This window comes from Xenopus tropicalis, chromosome 7 (assembly GCF_000004195.4).
Source record: "Xenopus tropicalis strain Nigerian chromosome 7, UCB_Xtro_10.0, whole genome shotgun sequence".
In the NCBI taxonomy this organism is placed as follows: Eukaryota; Metazoa; Chordata; class Amphibia; order Anura; family Pipidae; genus Xenopus; species Xenopus tropicalis.
Window position 1 is genome coordinate 42,387,720 of NC_030683.2, and position 20,986 is coordinate 42,408,705.

Here is a 20,986-nt window from a genome sequence, read left to right on the forward strand (position 1 = left end):
ATTTCTTTGTCATTTCAGTTTTAAGTACTAAACACTGGCCCAAAATCACTGGTACTAAATATTTTATATCCATTAAAGAGTTATATTCAACAGCTAGCCTCATGGGTGATGTTTAAAGAACGTATGGGCCTGCAGTTTAAAGTACTGGACCATGCATATCAAGATTACAGATATTAACTGATTTCAACTCACAAGGGAGGAGACCAGGCTCTTCTTTCTCACTGTCTAATGGCCTATCACACAGGTCATTGGCAGACATGGTTGATCACGCAAAAAGATGAAGCCAAGACGCCACACGTGGAGTAAAGTATGGCCAATGCAGACAAATTAAGACCAGGCATGTAATATAGGTCTAGCTGTAGCTGGCAGCTTTGTTTTGCCCTTAACAAACTACTGCAGTCGTGTCTGTAATCTGAACATCTGTAAATCCTGTGAATAATGGATGATTCATTAGCCACACTATAGGTCTAGACATTCTTTAGACGTTGTACATTCATGCTGTCAGCAACATACCTGCCTCCCCCACAGTTGTGAGACATTTTGCTTTGTGTAACACAAAAATGAATTAGATACATGAAGGTACCTGACAAAAGTCAAATCAAAGTCACCTTTTTATTTGCTTTCAAATGTATAAACCATGCTTTTATAACAAAAGTCAAGACTGTTCTATTTGTCAATACTATAAATGTGATACATGCATTTCAAAGACTATGGGGCACATTTACTAACCCACGAACGGGCCGAATGCGTCCGATTGCGGTTTTTTCGTAATGATCGGTATTTTGCGATTTTTTCGGAAAATTATCGTGACTTTTTCGTTACCAATACGATTTTTGCGAAAAAACGCGAGTTTTTCGTAGCCATTCCGAAAGATGCAATTTTTTCGTAGTGTTGAAACTTGCGCAAAAAGTTTCGATTTTTTCGTAGTGTTAAAACTTGCACGAAACGTTGCGCCTTTTAAGTTTTAACGCTACGAAAAAAGCGCAACTTTTCGCGCAAGTTTTAACGCTATGAAAAAATCGCAACTTTCGGAATGGCTACGAAAAACTCGCGTTTTTTCGCGCAAATCGTATTGGTAAGAAAAAGTCGCGATAATTTCCGAAAAGTCGTAAAGGCGCCGAAAAAATCGCAAAAAATACGAAAAAGTCGCAAAATGTTCGTTTTCCAATTGGAATTCTTCCAATTCGGTCGGAATTCGTGTCTTAGTAAATCAGCCCCTATAATTACATGAAATTAAGGCTCCGGAGGGCATTTATCAGCAGTTTTACATTTGTCATATGAATGTATCTTTGTATGTCCCAGATCCTGCTAAATGCTTATTTTACACAAATAAGGATACCATCAGTCCCTAACCGTACCCCATATACAGGTCTGGAAATTAACCTATGACACTATATCAAGAAGTTTTTTCAAAGTAAGAGATGTCCCTTGTGGCAAGACAATCTCAGACCCCACTACATGATAAAGCAGACTAGTTTACATGGAAAGTACTTCTATACAGTTTAGTTTTACATTTATTGATTCAGACTACTAAAAACACCCATTCCAATACACTGACTACACTCACCATGCAAGTCACATGTGCATGGAGTGAGGAAATCCCCTTAAAAACAGCTAAAAACGGACTAGGTGTACCACAACTGGTTGAGTGTAGTAAAAGTGCGCAAAACCCCTCTGTGTAGATCACCCAAACAAAATTCCAATACCCAACCCACAGATTTCTGCATAACCGTGCCTCCGAGGAAGCTGCATTAAGGGCAGGTGGCATAGGTGGACTGAGTTTGGTGCCTTGTCCTTTCCAGTCTCAACGGTTAGGCAAAATTTGTGGATTGGGTAATGGTTTTTTTGTCATATGGGTTTTGTATTGTTAGTAAAAAACAAAAGAACTTTACTGGGTGGCTGAAACCAAGCTCTTTGCTGTTAGCCACAGTTCTTTTGCAGTAGTTATGAACTTGAAGAGTCTGGGTGGACAACCTGTGTGATGAGAAATAATACTATATATGGTGGGAAGGAGCCTAAGCCACATTGTTTTCATTAATGTACACTTTTTAAATAAAAAACCTTAGGAAGTCAGGTTAATATTTTAGGGTAGTTCCAAAAATTCAGAGATTTGAAAAATGTGCAATCAACAGGTTACATAGCAGATAACAAATAACTTGTATAGTATTGTACACAGTTTATCTGTTATCTGCTTATGCAACCAGTGCCTGTTCTCTTTTTTTCAGCTTAAATGGCTGCCCCCATGGCTACACAGCAGCTTATTTATATTAACTGTAGTAGGGTTTAGGAAGCAAACACACAATGCAGGACAACAGTACTTTATATATATGAATTACTTTAAAACATTTTAATTTTTTTGCATAACTGTTCCTTTAAGGTTGTATAGAGAGTGCTCAGTAGGAGAATCATTAAATCTGCAGTATTGATGTGCTCCAAAATCCACTGTTGCTTGTTGAAAACTGTATGATATACGTTATATAAAGGTTAATAGATGGCCACTCTAAATAGCCCCCCTGAAATGTAGACCTGTGAGTAAGCAGGAATTAACTTGTAACTAAATATGGAAATTGCACAAGTGTTGCAGTAATTCAACAGGAAAGGGAATTTATGTATGCAGCCTTTTTAATGATTATAACAGAAAAAAAAACAAAACCCAAAGCAAAACAAAGATTACTTGGTTTATACTAGAACCTGTTTACATTGCTAAGAACCCTCAGGAAATAAATAGGAAAAAAAAATCTGATTGCACCAACTTGCACTGTCTCTATAATTAGTCGCTGCTATCGGATTTTAAAAATTTGCAGCAATTAATCGGCCCTTTTGTTTTTGCACTTTTTTGTGTTAGATGATTGGTAAGTCTCTTATTAACTTAAGGGTACCCTTTCCCTTTATTTTGCAGCTCCTATGACTGCCTTCTGGATGACCCCTTTGATCACAAATGGCCCAAATTACCAGAACTTCCAGGAATCAATTATTCAATGGATGAGCAATGTAGATTTGATTTCGGAGTGGGCTACAAGATGTGCACTGCTGTGAGTAATGAGAGCCAAGCCATAAGCTGTTGTTTTTTTAGCATTTTTTGTCTTATTCGTCAGTCATCTAGTGTTAAAGGAGGACTAAACTAAAAATTAATATGGTTAAAAATGCCATATTTTATATACTAAACTTACTGCAACAGCCAGGTTCATCATCTTTATAACAGCAATGATCCAGAATTTTCACTGGTTTCAAAACTGCAATGCAATGAGAATCTGAATGTATTACTAATCAGTCTTAAATGGTAACATTTATATTTTATATACAATATATTGTGAGTCAGTCCCTAAGCGCAGGTAAGTGACAGCAGCACAGAGAACGTGCAGTGAATCAGTTGAAAATAAAATGGGGGGCATCTTTGGAGGCACAAGTCTTGACTTTAGGTACAGAACTCCAGAACATAATGGGCAACATTTCTTCCCATCCCTGCTTCTTTGTTTTAGCTCTTCTGCCATACAAGAATACATTTGTTCCCCTCTTATGGTTATATCTGGGCTTTGCCCAAACTCTGTTTAATTACTCACTAATTTACTTATCATATGAAGAAGAGCTGTTTATGTTTCTCTTTTAGCCAATTGTTATTTTTCTTACAGTTCAGGACATTTGACCCTTGCAAGCAGTTGTGGTGCAGCCATCCGGATAATCCTTATTTCTGCAAAACGAAGAAGGGTCCTCCACTTGATGGGACCGAATGCTCCCCAGGAAAGGTGCTACATTTATTATTACTCAAATGAGCTTAGTTTGTGTAACATTCTGGAACCATGAAGACACTTTTGGTTAATATGTGTATGCCATTAATTGAGCACCAGATAGCTGTTAAGATATCTAGTACTTGCCAGATATTTCTGGGTCATATATAAGATATGTGCAAATGTTTACATGCTCTGGTGAGCAGTCATTCAAAATTGGCCTGGTGGCTCACTGTAGGCTATGCCTTCCAGCTTTATTCTCTTAAACATACGGATTTACTATGTTCCCCTTTAAATTTGGGCCCTTTGTGAAATCCAGTTTACCAAAGGTCTGCATAAGAGCAATTGGAACTTCAATGCCTAACAATAAATTAGAAAGCTGCACCTTGCTCTTGCCTCCTATATGATCTGATTAGTTGGTCTGTTGGACATAAAGCTCAAGTATGTGTGTGGCCAGTTAATTCCATATCCAATCATTTGTTTTGTATGTTTACCAATGTACAAAGAAAGTACTTATAGCTAATATTTTGATTAAGAGTCAGATATTTTTTAGTTAATCTATAGTTTTTTTTTTGTTTTTTTAACTTAAGTGGTGCTTTAAAGGCTATTGCATCTGGAAGACACCAGAGCAGTCTTACAGTCAGGATGGAGGATGGAGCTCATGGTCAAGATTTGGATCTTGCTCAAGAACCTGTGGAGGTGGAGTGCGATCCCGTAGCAGGCAATGCAACAACCCACCGTAAGTGCCTCTCTGACTAAGGTGTATTTTGGCTATGGAATTGTAACTGATATGGATACATTGTAAATGAAATTAGTATGGCCAATGTTTTATGCATGCTGGTACCAATCATAGTTTATTCATTTTCCCAGTTCATTAGTTTTCTGAAGTCCCTAATTCTACCCTAGTGTACTTTTGAAGCTAGAGAACCTAAGCTGTAATTGTAACTCACACATCTGACCCATTAGCAAGGGCCAATTCTCACATGTCAAACAGAATCAAATCTGATCATTAGGCCAACTTTTAGAATTCGAGCAATTACCATCATAGTCTCATAAACAGAAGCAAGTGGTTTTAAATTCTGTATTAATATTGCAAATTGCAACTAACAGAATATACATGTTACCTATTTTCCTGTGCCTTAGAAATGCTGCACCACATCATCTTACCTGTACACTATTTACCATTGTGTGCTATATGCATCCAGAATAAATAGTGCCCAGATATACTGTATATGTAATTTTGTAATTTTCAGTATCACTGTTATACTGTTACATAAATGTGCCTTTATGCATCTTTATATATCATTTATTGATTTATGTATCAATGTGTATACAGTATACACATCCTACCTCACTCTGATTCCATGTGCAGACATGGCAGTTGTCAGGCAAATATACACACAAAGATAAAACATACTTTTCTTAAAAATACTTTTATGGCAATCTTTACCACCCCTAACTAGTTACAACCAATCATACCAAGTGCCACTATTTTCTGTGTTTGGGCTATCCTACCTAAACAGGAACATGTGGGAGTTAAATCAGGTAAACTTACCCATAGTTTTAATGACCTGATGGGACGTGTTGAAAAATTATTATTAATTTATAGTTACAGTATATGTAAACTATTAGACAAATAACGCATAGTGTGCTCTAAAGTTCACAAACATATGGACCATATGACAAATACATGTAAAAAAATTGCATCACTACATATTCTTTACTCTTGACCCAGACTACACGGGGGAAGACTTACTTTTACTTTAACTCATAATATCTTTGCCCTTAAAGTGTTGCTAAAGATACATTTTAATCCAGGTTCTAAGCTGAAGCATAGTGTTTTATGAAATATTCAAGGTTGACTCAAACACTCAAGCAGGTGCACCAAGCAGATATATAGCCAACATTCCACATCAAGCAATACAAGCAAATAGCAGAATATGTGCCAGGTCTGTAGTTCAAGATGATTAACTGTTCGCTAAGTATTGTTAGACCTTGGTATATTTACTCATTCTGCGTGAAAGGTGCTGTATATTTCTTTTAGACCATGTGTACCATGTGTCCCAGTTCTTCATACCAAGGGGTTTTGTGTCAGTTATATTCCATGATTTTATTTGTTATGTAGCGTTGCTGGGTCAACGTGTTCTGGACAATTAATTTGCCAACTGTCAGTGCATAAATCGGAGACACGTGTAAGGCAAACATAAGCAAAATATGCACCACAACATCAACAAACCAGTCTGTGGCTTACTGTAGTGCAGCACATCTTTGTATGTGCTGGAGCTAAACTGACCACATCTCTGACTTGTGTCCCTTACACTTTTGAGTAATCCTACAAATTATGACTTCCAAAAAATGTAAACAAAGGTTCAACCTTCTTCTCAGCACAGACACAACTGTATGCTCCTATTGTTCTACCCCCCAACCCCGACATATTTTAGTATTACATAAACACAGACTTGGCACAGGGCATTCAGCAAAACAATAATGCTTTAGAGATTTGGATTTATTGAAGGCAAATGTTATTATTGCCCATGGCTATCCTTTGCAGCTTCAGCTGCTCCTGGTTGCTCAAGTTTGCATTAGACTCATAAATATTCTCCCTTACCTGCGTCATTCAACATCTTGTGATATAATAAAATATGCAAAGTTTTCCCAAGCCTATGAACTTATTGCAGTCAATTAGATGTCAGCTGACCAGCAAAGACACAATACTTTAATGGCGGAGAACAAATGGCAGGAAAGGACACTTATGAAGCCAGTGAATACAGAAGATCCTGTATTAGTCCAGTAATTCCATATAATTTCATAAAGGGAATACCTTTCCTTTAACTTTGTATGGATACTTGGACCAAGTCACACATTTGTATTTACTATTGATTTGTACTGTATACAATTGATTTGAGACTCAACAAGAACGTGTACACAACATAAAATAGATACCTTTAGTTTGCTTCCAACATTTTATCAAAAAGCTGAGAGCTTATTGGACTAGAACCAGGTTGCTTATATTATTACACAGCTTCATAGGTACAGTATTTAATTCAGTACCATGGAGAAGTCATGATTTCTACGGTTATTCTAGAACAACCAGGATAAACACAGATGAAATTTCAGGTTTCTTAGTAACATTATGCACTTAGTAGTACAGATGTTTAATTGATTTGTGTACAGATATTTATGTACACAGTTGTCAAAAGCAGGGGTAATAGACAATGGGCCAGATTCATGTCCATGAGAAAAAAGTATCTTATGGTTTATCACATAGAAACTTATGGATGAGATTCAATTTGACATGCAATTAAATTAAGAAAAACTTTATCACGTGAAAAGAGTTTTCTCCTTGAATTAAATCTTGCCCATAAGTTTTAATGTTATAAACCATAAAAGTAAGTTTGTCTCATCAAATTAAATCTGGCCCATTGTGTTTATATAATGTGCAGCGAATAATCTGTCTGGTTAGGAGAATGAAAAAATGTGGAGAAAAACAAAATAAAAGACAACCAGACATATAAGTCAGGATAAGGGAAAAAAGTAGTTTAATATGCAGAGAAGCTGGTCCTTTCCAGTGGCAGCATGAAGTATCTTTTGCATGGCAGAAATTGTAAAATCACTTGTTGCTAAAGGATGGAGACAATATTCTCCTTCATTAGTGTGAGGAAAAAAAATTGGTCTTACTCGAGAGCATCCTATTGGCCTATATATTCCTAATCAGTATCTGATTGGGGTCTGTTTAAGTTAGGGTGGTTGTAAATTTCCCACCAGCAAACTGAGAACTGTATCAGACCTTGGAGCCTGTCCTCAGCCAAAGATCTGCATGGGCCTCCTATATTATACATATGTTCTCGGGGCTGAATAATTGGATCAGCCCAATATTTCCAATTTGGCCAAGATCTGGTAGTTTGGGCTATGTGGCCTGCTTGAAAATAATCCCCTGATCCAGCAATTGCCATCCTATGTAAGGTATTCCCTTTATCCCAATTTGGTTACCTCTATTTACCACAGCCTGAGGTTTCATGATTATAAAGATGATTCCAGAGTATGGCTCCATTAAAACAGATTAGAAAAGTGCATAGCATGTAGGGATCTCCCACAAGGTAAATACCTTTATACATAGATAAAAGTTCATTCCACCTCTCTCCTCATGGTCTATAATTGTGTTGCCTGTCTGGGGCATTAGGTCACCCTTACTGGTGCATACACAAGATTTTGGCAAGATACAAAGCTTGCGTGAAGCCTAAGGAAACAAAAATTTAAATAAAAATAAGCATAAATAATGTTTATTTTTCTCAACTAACCTCATAGAAAAGGATCTGGAATTATATCTTAGAGTGCCAGGTCCCCTTTAATACAGATTTCAGCTAAGAATATCAGGTACAGATACGGACTTGCAAAGCCAATTTTTACTACAGCAGATAATAAGACTTGTACAAGGCAATCAAACATGGCTTCCCTCGTTTATAAGATCAATACAACTCTGTTAAACTTTATGTATTTTCTGATAAGAGGTTGTAATTAAAAGACAGCTGTAGCTTGTATGTTGATATTGATCTAGAGATCTACTTTAGTTATGATTATACTGATACTATTTTTGTTGGATTATTTAGGCCAGCATATGGAGGAAGGGATTGTCCTGGTGCAGCCTACGAATATCAAATGTGCAATAATGAAGAATGTCGGGGCCCATTTGAGGACTTTCGTGCCCAACAGTGCTCTCAGCGTAATTCATATTACACTCATCAGAATACCAAGCACATGTGGCTGCCTTACGAGCATCATGACGGTAACTTTTTTTTTCAGCTTACAACTAAGAAAATGTATTTGTAAATGTAATTTTATTTAAACATGAATGAGAGAGAACTGAAAGGGAAGTAAATACCGAGAGAATAGACAGGCACAGAGGATGCATGGGATGCATAATGCTATTACTTCTATTGCAGGCCAGTTCTAAGTCAATGCTTTATTTAGGAGACTACAGCACTCATACAGTGGAAACTACCACTGTCTGCCACTAATAAGAATGGAATTAGAGTACCTGACTTCCTCACAGTAACTGCTACTATTCTGTCACCTTGTTCCTTAACTCTACAGACAGCCACCAACTTATACTAAGGGCAAGGGCACACAATGGGTATATCTGCTTCTCTGTGTTTTTCGGCCAGGCTGAGAGGGGCGGATCCGCTTGCCTATGCTCCTCAGTGTGCCTGCATTAAAAACTATGGCAACCACCCGAGTGTGGGCACACAGAACTGATGTCGGCCTGGAAATGTCCACTTTCGCGTTTTACAGGGGTGTTTGCCCTCGCCCTAAATCAGGGGTCAGGAACCTTTTTGGCTGAGAGAGCCATAAACGCCACATATTTTAACATGTAATTCCGTGAGAGCCATACAATATGTTTGGCCGCGGATGCTACGGGGCAAGGTCGGGTGGGTCCCAAGGATGCCGGATGCGATGCAGAGGAGGTCGTGGCCTGCACTCGGCGGATAGAAGACGTGTTCTAAGGCTTAGAACACGTCTTCTATCCGCCGAGCGCAGGGGCAAGGTAGGGTGGGTTCCAAGGATGTCGGATGCGATGCAGAGGAGGGTGTGGCCTGCGACGAGTTAGGGCTTAGAACGTGTCTTCTATGCACCGAGCACAGGCCACGCCCCCAGTTATTTTTTTTATTAAAGATTTGGCAGCGAGCCAGATGCTGCCATCAAAAGAGCCACATCTGGCTCCCGAGCCATAGGTTCCTTACCCCTGCCCTAAATGTTACCCATAATTCCGATCTACCTTTGGCTCTATTTACCAGCTATTTTCCCCACCTTTAATCATGGCTACTAATCTATCTCATGTTACAACTTCTTATGTCCATATAGACAATGTAATAAAAATATAGGGGAATGTAATAAAAATTGTTAACAGAATAAAATATAGGCCAATTGAACCGTTAAGCAGGCCTTAAAAATGTGCTATGTACAATTGAAATCCGCAGTGTAATAACTGTCTAATGAAGAATATTATATTGTGAAATGTAAGTTTTTGTTCTTATATGTCAGAATGTATTTTTACTTTTGGCTTTTTTTTACATTTGCTCCAAAGATGCTGACTGCCTTTTATTTTCTTTCTTTCTGGTCCACTCTGTTCTGCACACTTTCTCCATTTTCCACCCATTTACCATTCCTACTGCACACCTAGCTTTGCTATCTTTTGTCCTATTCTAAGTGCCACTCTTCCCTCTTCTTTTGAATATATTTTTGTCTACATCTTTTTCATTGATCATCCTCCATATTTCTTGTTTGCTATTCCCATAATCTTACTCTTCCTTCTTTGTTTGATATCTTAGGGTAACTTACCTCATCACCCTAAGTAGAGTTGTAACTCTCACTGCTATCTTCTTTGATGAGATATTGGACAGAAGTGAATCCATTTACAAAGTTAACAACTATGTCCAAATTGTCCTGCTTTGCACTATCCCTATCCAGACAGATACTGTGCCATCCACAATAAATGACAGATTATAAAGCAGAAAGCTTGGGATCTAGTTTCGAAGTGCACTCCTCTGTGTCCACTGAAATTTCTGCCCTATGATGGACAAACTGTGGACACAGTGCAGAGCATATTTCTCCACTAGGTGTCCAGTTAAGAAACTTCACATGTGCGCACCCGGTTAGGGAAACCAGAACTGCTCCTGTTGTAGATCAGGTAAGACAGCAAGTGAACCAGAGAGTAATAGGGCAGAAAGAGAGGGGGTTTGCAATGGCATAATCAGTGGGGCTGTGGGTACAAGTGGGCATGGTGCAAGCTTTTGGGGTGCTGGCCCAAGTAGTATTGCCTTGTGTGGCAATACTACTTTGTCTAGATCTTTAGCACTTTCCTTGTGTTTTAGCAAATTAAAATTTTTGTTTAAATGGAATATCTACATAATAGCACTTTTGTCTCTGCTTGGTTGTCTAACCCAGCCAAACATTTATCATGTTTTGTTTCACACTTTTTTTATTTCTAATTATTCTCTGTGTGTAATTTTGTTTTCCATGGAAGATGCCCAAAAGTGTGAACTTATATGCCAGTCTAAGGAAACAGGAGATGTGGTATTTATGAATCAGGTGGTTCATGATGGTACAAGATGCAGCTACAAGGATCCTTACAGTGTCTGTGCCAGAGGAGACTGTGTGGTAAGAGCTTGCATTTATTTGCTAAGTTCTTTTACTTTTATGGTCATTTTGGATTACTGCCACAGAGAATTTTGTTGAAAACTGATACAAGATCTAAGTCTTGAAAAGAAGAATTACTGTATCTGTTAGCTCTCCGCATACTGTAATACAACACTGCCTCATTTAAACCTCTAAATTGCTCCTATTTATAATGTATAAGGCAGTCTTGGGATAACTGGGCTTTACAATGGCAAAAGGGGGATGTGATCTAAAACATTTAGCCTTCCAAATTATGCCCATAGCCAGTAACTATAGAGCAAGCAGGCCCCAGTGGGGCTGTTGGGGCTGATTCCTCTAACGTTTTATAAAAATTCCCCCTCCTCAGCCTCTCCTACCTGAGAGCAGACGGGAAGTGTGGGATGCAAGCGCGTAGGTGGGTGGGTAGTGGGTTGGCAGGTTATATACTCTGGACTCTTTCAAAGATTTCTTTGTGGGGGGGGCGAGTGCCGTGAAGTTACATCACCAAGTGGTTATATCAGGGAATGTCTACCTATAATATGTTGGAAATAAATTATTATTATTTATTTGTACAAAACAGGGATAGAACAAGGCAAACAGCAACATCACTTTATGTTAGTACTTAAGTCATCTCTAGGTCTCTGCTTGTATCTCTAGGTGCTTTAAAAATGATCCACAGCACTGTACAAATAAAAACTATAGGATACTTTATAAATAAATGAATATAATAATGATGATGAACGAAAGATTATTCTGTGCAGAGTGTAGGGCTAGAGAGCATTTTTGCTTCAGATTTTACAACCCTTTTGAGGCCTCTGCATATTTATTTACAAACATATGGTACTCATTTTCCGCAAAGAAAGACTTTTTTTAAAGACCACAGGGCCTTCTTTCTCCCTGGCTACAGAACAGTTGCATTATTTGTGTTTTGAAGTTTATTCTATATGTTTATATCCCGGGCAGACAGTGCCTCAGTTCATTAGCTTTATGCAGTGTTTGTAGAAAGGTACACACCTTGTCCTTAAGCATTTATAAATTTAATTTACCCATGACCTCTAGAGGTTGCTTGGAGAAACTCACATTTCAAATGTGATACACAACAGCAATATATACTTAAACAAGTTCCGAACTTCCACGTTCTAGTAAAAAGCACCGGGTTTACATTAACAGTAGTAGTATCCAGACCTGGACTGGCAATCTGTAGATTCTGGCAAATGCCAGAGGGGCTGCTGTAAGAAGACAGTCACTATTTAGTGGGCCGGTGAGGGGCTTTTTAGGAATGTTTGTGTACTTGAAATGCTAGGGCCAATTTTGAATTGTGTTAGATCCTTTTACTTACAAGGCTGCAATTAATTTGTTTATCTTTCAGAGCAACACATAGTTTTACTATATGGTGTTTTATGAAGTATACATGAACACTGTTGACATTGCTCTTTGTAAAAGTCAAGTATTTACTTTTTTTCTCTAGGGTTCCCATATCCTAGGCCTTACTTCTCTTGACTATGTAGGCCTCAAGGCCCCTATAATATGACGTGACCCCAGTCTATTCAAGACTAGGCAAGAAGTCCATTGCTTCATATCTTTCTTCTCTTGTTCCTGCTACCTGAACTATCAGTTCAGGTAGCAGGAACAATTGCTGGGAGAGTAAAGGGAACTCCTGTAGGCAGAGAGTTTCTTTGTAGATGATGGTATAGGTGTTTAAGATTTGGCAGTTTAACCAGTGTAGCATTCTCCCCTACTATTAGTAAAAAAGGAGTTACTATTCCAGAAGCTACTAATCATTGCCTCTCCACCACAAGAGAGATAAAGAGATAGAGATAATGAATTGATTTAGGCTTCACTTGCTAAGCAAATCATCCTTTAGGGCTCTGGCACACGGGGAGATTAGTCGCCCGCGGCAAAACTCCCTGTTCGCGGGCGACTAATCTCCCCGAGTTGCCTACCCCTGCCATCCCACCGGCGAACATGTAAGTCACCGGCGGGATGGCAGACGCGGTGGGGCGATTTCAGGAAATCGCCGAAAAAAATCGCACCGCCGCGTCTGCCATCCCGCCGGCGACTTACATGTTCGCCGGTGGGATGGCAGGGGTAGGCAACTCGGGGAGAGCCCTAAGGGCTCTGGCACACGGGGAGATTAGTTGCCCGCGACAAAACTCCCTGTTCAGATGCAGAAATATGTAATACCCTACATCTGCAATGGTATGAAGTGCAGATGTAGTTGTATATGTGTCTGCTTGTCTAGTCAATATAAATGATGGAAACCTTCATGGAAATGATGGACACCTTGCAATTAATAAAAGATTCCCATAATCCTCTGTACAGTGTCATGAATAACTAGATTCTGACCTTGTTCTCCTTTTATTCCTGAACACTAGCACATTGGATGTGACAAGGAAATAGGTTCCATCAAAGAAGATGATAAATGTGGAGTTTGTGGTGGCGATAACTCCCATTGCCGAACAGTTAAAGGAACACTAGTAAAATCTCCAAAACAGACTGGTAAGAGAATCACATTTTTATTGTTATATTCAATTGACACCTTTTATATTAGTGCAAAAGGGCACTTTAATCATTACACTAGTATTTTTTCTTTTGCATATTATCATTAGTTAACCTATATTGTCTTGCACACAGCTATTGGCTGAACAAGCTATCATCCTAGGGATTATTGTCCCTAAAGCTGGCCATACACGTGGCGATCTCACGATGTTTCGTACGACCGTCGGTCGCACGAAACATCGTCAGATCCGCCACACACCATTCAGGGCTGAATCGGCAGGTAAGGAGGTAGAAACAATAGGATTTCTACCTCCTTCTGCCGATTCAGCTCTGAAGGGAGAATTTTGGTCAGGCGCCTTCTATGGCGCCCGATCAAAATTTTCTAACCTGGCCGATCGGCGAGTCGACCGATATCAGCAGCTTCCTGCGATATCGGTCGGCTCGCTGACATACCATACACGCACCGATTATCGTACGAAACGAGGTTTCGTACGATAATATCGGTGCGTGTATGGCCACCTTTAAGGTTGAGGCTATTGGCTCTCAGTGGGAATTGCACAGAAGAAGGCAAGCATCAAATTATTTTATTTTCTTTTGAAACCTTGAAAGAGCCAGAAAAGAAAAGCAAATCATTCAAAAACAATACAAAACTGGAAACTGGAAAACTGGAACATACTAAAACATACTAAAAGTTAACTTCAAAGTGAACCAGCCCTTTACATGCAAAAAGATAATCCACATTTCCTACTTTAGCCCTATGTCCTAAACTCATAACCACACGTTATCATTTTTGCTGTTAGTTTGTGCTCCAAAAGTGGCACTTTTATAAGCCATTCTCAGTATGTAACTGGGGCGGCTGCAGATGTTTAACACATGTTGTGCATTCTAGGTTAAATGTTAAGTCTCAAGTAATAGTTGTGTAGGTTCAGGACACTGCTACTGCCACACTACTTTCTTATGTCTTAATGGAAAGTGTAAGCTGATATACACACCAATTGCCTCTGATTAGTTGCATAATGTTCTCTTAAACTTTTCCGTGTCATGACAGCTGTTAGAGGTAGAGCAGTGTGTATAGCGGGGAAATTAACCCATGCCTTTCTAACACCCGCAGAAGCCTTTCAGCAGCTGCTGGCTAAAGCTTACACAATCACTCAAAAATAGCATGCTGTAGGGTCCGGCACCAGGCACGATAAATACCACAATGGCTGAGACTGTCCTTAATAAAGAATACCTCTACTTTTCATTCCCAGGGCAAACAAAATCTTTTACAATTCTTTGACACATACCAGCCTGCCCTACGAAAATAAATAAATCACCACGCTGGTCATTCTAAAAAGAGAAAGGTGTGAACCAACATTTCAGTCCCCTTAGAGACCTTTATATATATATTTTTCAATTTTAAAGGACGAATGCCACCAAGAAGGGAATTTCTATATATTTTACATGATACCAGATACCATACGCTTGAATGTATTAATAACCCTGTTGACCTTCTCTTTATTTCTACTATGTTAATTAGCCATACAGGACCCTGCATAACTGCTGACTAAAAATTGTTTTTGTCACAGCAAATAACAATCAAAAAGGCAATTTGCCATTGCCTTTAGTGTATAGGCCTCAGCACTGGAGCTTGTCCTTGCTTTATTATGCTTAGTTTAGTTGAAGCACAAAACTCCATTAGGCTGGATTACTAAAGGGTAACAGTAATCTAGCTCACATCTGTCCAAATGGAGATTTGTTGAATGTTGCCTTCCACAAGTTTTTCATGCTTCCAACATGCCCAATGTCTCCATAGACCTCTTTGTATGATGCCATTGTTTAATATTTCTGGCCCACCAATGTGAAATAGCAGAGAACTGGCTGACAGTATGGACAATCTTGGAGAGTAGTAGTCAGCACCAAACCTTGTGATTAGTTAGAAGTAGTGCAGGTTCCCCAATGGCCACTTTCCCTCGGCATATCCTGGTACAGAAGAACAGAAACAGCACCTCTTGTCTTTGTAGATTAAAATGCCTTTATTGCAAAGTTTTTTCTGGGGCAAACAACAACAGCAGCAACGTTTCAGGTCACATAAGACCTTTTATCAAGCTATATCAAGTATGGACAATCTTGGACAGCACTGATAGAGGGAAGTATAACCCCAGCCCCAGCAACTGGGCATGGAGAGTGAGAGAAGGCAGACACCAAAAGTTACTCCTGGACTGAGGGGCTAAACAATGTCTCTCACACATATGCAATTGCACCTCACTCTAAACTCTGTATTGGTGGGACCTGCAGTAGCTGTTTTATGTCTTTAGCATTTATTGTTATTAAGTGTTATTATGTCAAACATCTGAATCTAAATACAAAAGGGTTTTATTGATGGAGCATATATAGTTATTTCCATTAACAGGAACAGGGGGACTTCTGTGTAATACTTACCATGCCAAATAAAAATGCTTACGTTTCTGCTGCCTTATTTATGTGCAGGTCCCTGTACAGGTATATTAAAGGGAAGCACAGGCCATGAGCAGTAACAGAGATGCCTTGTTGCGTCAGCAATGCAGCCTGCCCTCCCACCCTGTATGGGAGCGTCTGGCTTTCCCCCTGAATTACTAGACAGTGTCTGCTTATGCTCACTCTGCGCTGTGCTGAAGAAACAAGAAGTGGTCTTGATGACATTTTCATTCTCATTACAGCTGGGATTCTGAAAATGTTTGAGATTCCAGCAGGTGCCAGACATATCCAAATAGAGGAAACAGAGCCATCTACTAACTATATTGGTAAGAGCAAAAATGTAATGTATTTAAGGGGCATGAATTTGAATACAATTATTTTTTATTTACAATATAGGTACAGATAGTGTAGTGTTTTACATGTACACTAACCTCTCTTTAATCCCTCACACTATTTTTTAATAACCACGCTAAGAGAGGAGCAAATAATATACATGCTGCAGGAATTTCACCGTATTTTATAAAGGTGTTTTTAAAAGTGACCAAACACTGAAAGATCCACTTGTTTGGCAAAGTCGCCAAACAAGTGGATCTCTCTCTTACATGCCCACCTTTAGGTGGGTGATATTGCACTGATCTGAGTGTTTGGGCAAACCTTTTACTATTGACATCTGGCCAGATAACGGTTGTGTAGGCCCGCCAGCAGCTTTTATCGGCCCCTGCATGGCCACCTTTACTCAAGATGAACTCTAGCCTTTTTCCAGACGTCATTGTTCTGTCTGTCTCCCATTTGTATCCCATAATGTTGATTGCTCCCATAACAGACATATCAGTTTTGGGGCCTAACAGATTAGATCATAGTATTGTAGCTGAATGGATGATCTAAACAGTAGGGACCATTACCTGCATTTAGTGTATGCATGCATATGGGGGAAGAGGGACAAACAAACCCCCAAGTGTGAAGATATCCTATATAATAAAAATATATGCATTGCACCTGTACTAGAAAAATAATCATTTTAATGTACAAATAAAAGGTCAGATTGGTTAAATGATTTGTGTGAAATTAATATTTATTATTTTACCAGTATATCTCAACATACTTCTGTTTTATTCCTGTAGCCATTAAAAACCAGGCTAGTGGAAATCCAATTCTCAATGTGAAGGGTGTGGAAGGCAAATCAAAGACCTTTATAGAACTGGGCCTGGACTGGGATTACACCATTGAAGATGGCAAAGAGACTGTGAAAACAATTGGACCCTTGCATGAACCCATTGTTGTTTTGGTAAGATCCCGAGATGCCTCCAACTGGCTGACATTTCTGTTTGATATTATTGGTGTAGTAGAATTTTATATCAATATCTAAACTGTTCTGTAAACTATTCATTCAGGCTAAAGTTAGTATCTCTGCATTTACACAATAGGTTTATTTTTCATGTGTGCACATTCGTACGCATTACAGTAATTGGCTGGTATTTATGGGCAACTCTGCTCCCCCGCATTCTTTATCATTCTCTTTTGGTTGACATTCCTACCCAATAAGAACCTGAATTTACAGTTAACTTGGGGCTGCTCTGCAGCTTAGGCCACTTATTTAGTACACCCATGTAACAACTGTAAATTAATTCTCTTTAAAATACTGTGTTTACTTTAAATGTATTTTGAGTAATAAGGCAGCATTATGGAACTGCCATACTGTTTGCCTCAACTGATGATTCATACCTGTATTTTGATTAGTACAGGTATGGGACCTGTTATTCGGAATGCTCAGGACCTGTGGTTTTCCAGATAAGGGGTCTTGTCATAATTTATATCTCCATACCTTAAGTCCACTAAAAAACTATTAAAGAGAAAAAGGGAATTATTTTTCAAAATTAGAATTATTTCCTTATAATAGAGTCTATGGAAGATGGCCTTTCCGTAATTCGGAATTAATGAATAACAGGTTTCCCGATAACAGATCCTATACCTTTATCTACTCGTTTGCTTTCAGTACGTCAGAATTAAGACTTAAATTTAACCGCAAACAGAAACAACAAAAATTAAAATTTCTCTTTTATGGTTAAACACATAATGGGGCCGATTCACTAAAGGTCGATAAAACGAGTGCTATTTATAGCATGCGTTAAAAATTTTATCACTTCTTATTTTTTTGCGACTCAACGATCGATTCACTAAAAGGACACTTGCCATAATTAAGAAGTGATGTTCTTTGCGTTATCTATCTGCCGATGACCGTTTTCAATTGTTACATTCCGCCGTGCGCAATATATTTTGCCGTGTGCGATATTAGCACACAATATTACGCACGTAACCATTACTTTCTTAAAACTACTGGTCTGAAAATTACCATTTCCCTGAAACTGGAGGCTGCATCACTCTAGGACGATCACATACTTGAAAAAATCTGACTGCAAAGTGCATGTTGTGTTGCAAAACGCTGACGGCAATGTTGTTTAAGTACCGCCTACCCCAAGTAGGTGTTAATATTCGCACAGATTAAATCGATATTTTGCACGTTCACTGCTTCATATGTGTTTGTGAATCATGCATTAGTACTATTTCTATTTGCTGATTAACGCAATGCGATAGAAATAACGCATTGCGCTAATGCGCTTTTTAACGCATGTGATATGAGTGATAACCCATGTGCAATAATGTTGATGAATCGGTACTTATTTATCACGTGCTTTTTAAAGTAAAAAAGCATGCGATAAGCGTTATCGACCTTTAGTGAATTGGCCCCAATTTGTAACCTTCCCATATAAATAAGATTGATTTGATGTAGAATGCAGCAAGTTTGTTATAAGCTGTGCTGCTATGTAGAGCCCTTTCTCATCCCATCTGCTTGTGTTTAGAGGAGCCTTTGATTTTTATGAACTGCCCACCCCCCAAAGAACTGTGAGAAAAATGTCAAACTTTTTAATAAATGATACCAAATTTTCTAAATGCTTACTAAAGATTTAGTTGGCCAGCCTTCTGCCCAGCCATCTGGGCATGTGTTACGTTTGAGTTTAGTTTCCATTCATGAGCAGGTACATGACATATCAGCAGATGAGGAAGGAAGAGGTGCTGCAATTAGTCTTCACTTCCTGTTAGATCTGATCTGAGCAGAACAATAGTACAGGTATAGGATCTATTATCCAGAAAGCTCTAAATTACGGAAGGCCATCTCCCATAGAGTTCATTTTAATTAATAAATTAAAATGTTCAAAATGGATTTCCTTTTTCTCTGTAATAACAAAACAGAACCTTGTACTTGATCACAGCTAACATATACAGTAATTAATCTTTATTGTAGGTAAAACAATCCTATTAGGTTTAATTCATATTTAAATGATTTTTTGGTAGATTTAAGGAAAGTCTCCTTATCTGTAAAACCCCAAATCCCAAGCATTCTGGATAACAGGTCCCAAATCTGTATTTGGCCATCCCCATCTATGCCCTATTGTACACTATTTCATCCGTTCATTGTGTGTTGCAACCTGTTTTATACAGTAAAGGTCAGCCAGTTTATGGCCAGTTTCAGTGAACGTTATATGTAAATGCTTTTAGCCAATTTTCATTCCCCAGTACTAATGGAATTTATTTTTTTTTATTGTCTTTCATATGATAATTCTGTTTATTAGTAAGCTTTCTAAACAAATGACCTGAGACTCGTGCTTTTTGGAGAATAGCACACCTTTGTATATACAAAAGGTTTCTTTGTGTGTGCATGGCATCTTATCATTGCATTCTTCACATTATTGTGGTGCAGGTTGTACCACAGGAGGAAGAAGAAAAAACAACCCTGACCTATAAATACATAATTCATGAAGATCTCCTACCAATGATTGGCAACAATAATGTGCTGCTTGAGGAGATGGATTCCTATGAGTGGGCTCTGAAAAGTTGGTCTCAGTGCTCCAAGGCATGTGGCGGAGGTAAAGAGTCTCTTATAATTACCTCTTAAATTCATTCTCTTCAAGTTTTATAAATGGGTAATGACAATTGCAAATGTTGTATCAGTTACCAAGGAGGGTGCAAAGGTCTGTGTTCCGGTAGTGTACCTTGTAGCAAATTCTGATACATTATTTAGCCTCATGGGTTCCACAGCAACAACAAGATGTTGAATCTAACTACAGAGACTGCAAGCTATTGAGACTGTGGTTCTGCTTTTTTAATTAGAAGTTGCTTCTTCTTCTTTTAGATAAAGGCTGGTAAGAGTGCAGTTATGCTTATACCCTTTATTTCATTTTAGGCATTCAGTATACAAAATATGGCTGTAGGCGTAAAGGAGACAACAGGATGGTTCACCGTAACTTCTGTGACAACAACAAAAAGCCAAAACCAATACGCAGACGGTGCAATCAACAAGAATGCTCCCAGCCAGGGTAGGAAAGCCACAAATCTTTTCTTACAAATAATCCACAAATCTTTTCATACAAATAATGCCATCATTTACTGAGTATTAATATGTAATTCAACCTCATTACTGTTAATAAAATTGTGGTTGGACAGAACTTACTGTACTTTCTTAACTGCTCATCTTACAGATTTACTATTCTTTTGATTGGGACTACCTTAGCCTATAATAAGCTCACCATGAATTTTAGGATTTTAGGTATCACAGCATATACACTACTGCCACTTTATGCCTGAAAACAAAGCAAATATATTGTTAAATAAGGATTCCCCCTTGTTTCCTTATTTGTAGGTGGGTGGCTGAGGAGTGGGGTGCTTGCAGCAAATCTTGTGGCAAACTAGGTGTGCAGGCCAGGCTGGTGCAGTGCATTCAGCACTTGCACAATGGCACAAACAGGACTGTCCACACTAAGTACTGCACTGCTGAGCGCCCAGAAACAAGGAGACCCTGTAATCGGACACCATGCCCAGCACAGTGGAGGACGGGAGCCTGGTCACAGGTTGGTGGAAAAAAAGACCCTAGTTTGAATGAATAAAATATCAACTCAGACACAGTGACCTAATGTTACTGAGACTGATACTGATGAAGCCAAGAACTCACTTGCTTACAATAAGTTTTCCCTTGGCCTCTCTATGTAAAGCTGCCCTGTCAAAGCCTAGGTAAGATAGGCTGGCCTCTGGCCCATGTTGTGATCAGAGTACAAATGATCCCCAATATTCTGTTATTTATATATCCAGTCAAAAGCATATTTCTGTCTTGTTTGTTTATA

The 20,986-nt window shown here is 38.7% G+C and overlaps 1 protein-coding gene across 2 annotated transcripts in view; it reads left to right on the forward strand.

The window, feature by feature from the left end:
• Window positions 1–20,986, forward strand: part of adamts14 (ADAM metallopeptidase with thrombospondin type 1 motif 14) — a 76,131-nt gene that overhangs the window by 49,609 nt on the left and 5,536 nt on the right. For both annotated transcript variants that reach the window (XM_031906242.1, XM_031906243.1), the window contains exons 9-19: window positions 2,900–3,032; window positions 3,630–3,743; window positions 4,316–4,464; window positions 8,333–8,508; window positions 10,747–10,880; window positions 13,253–13,376; window positions 16,055–16,138; window positions 16,934–17,097; window positions 19,570–19,735; window positions 20,053–20,185; window positions 20,509–20,716. In XM_031906242.1, the coding sequence (XP_031762102.1) occupies window positions 2,900–3,032; window positions 3,630–3,743; window positions 4,316–4,464; window positions 8,333–8,508; window positions 10,747–10,880; window positions 13,253–13,376; window positions 16,055–16,138; window positions 16,934–17,097; window positions 19,570–19,735; window positions 20,053–20,185; window positions 20,509–20,716 (1,585 nt within the window). The remainder of the gene's footprint in view (window positions 1–2,899; window positions 3,033–3,629; window positions 3,744–4,315; window positions 4,465–8,332; window positions 8,509–10,746; window positions 10,881–13,252; window positions 13,377–16,054; window positions 16,139–16,933; window positions 17,098–19,569; window positions 19,736–20,052; window positions 20,186–20,508; window positions 20,717–20,986) is intronic.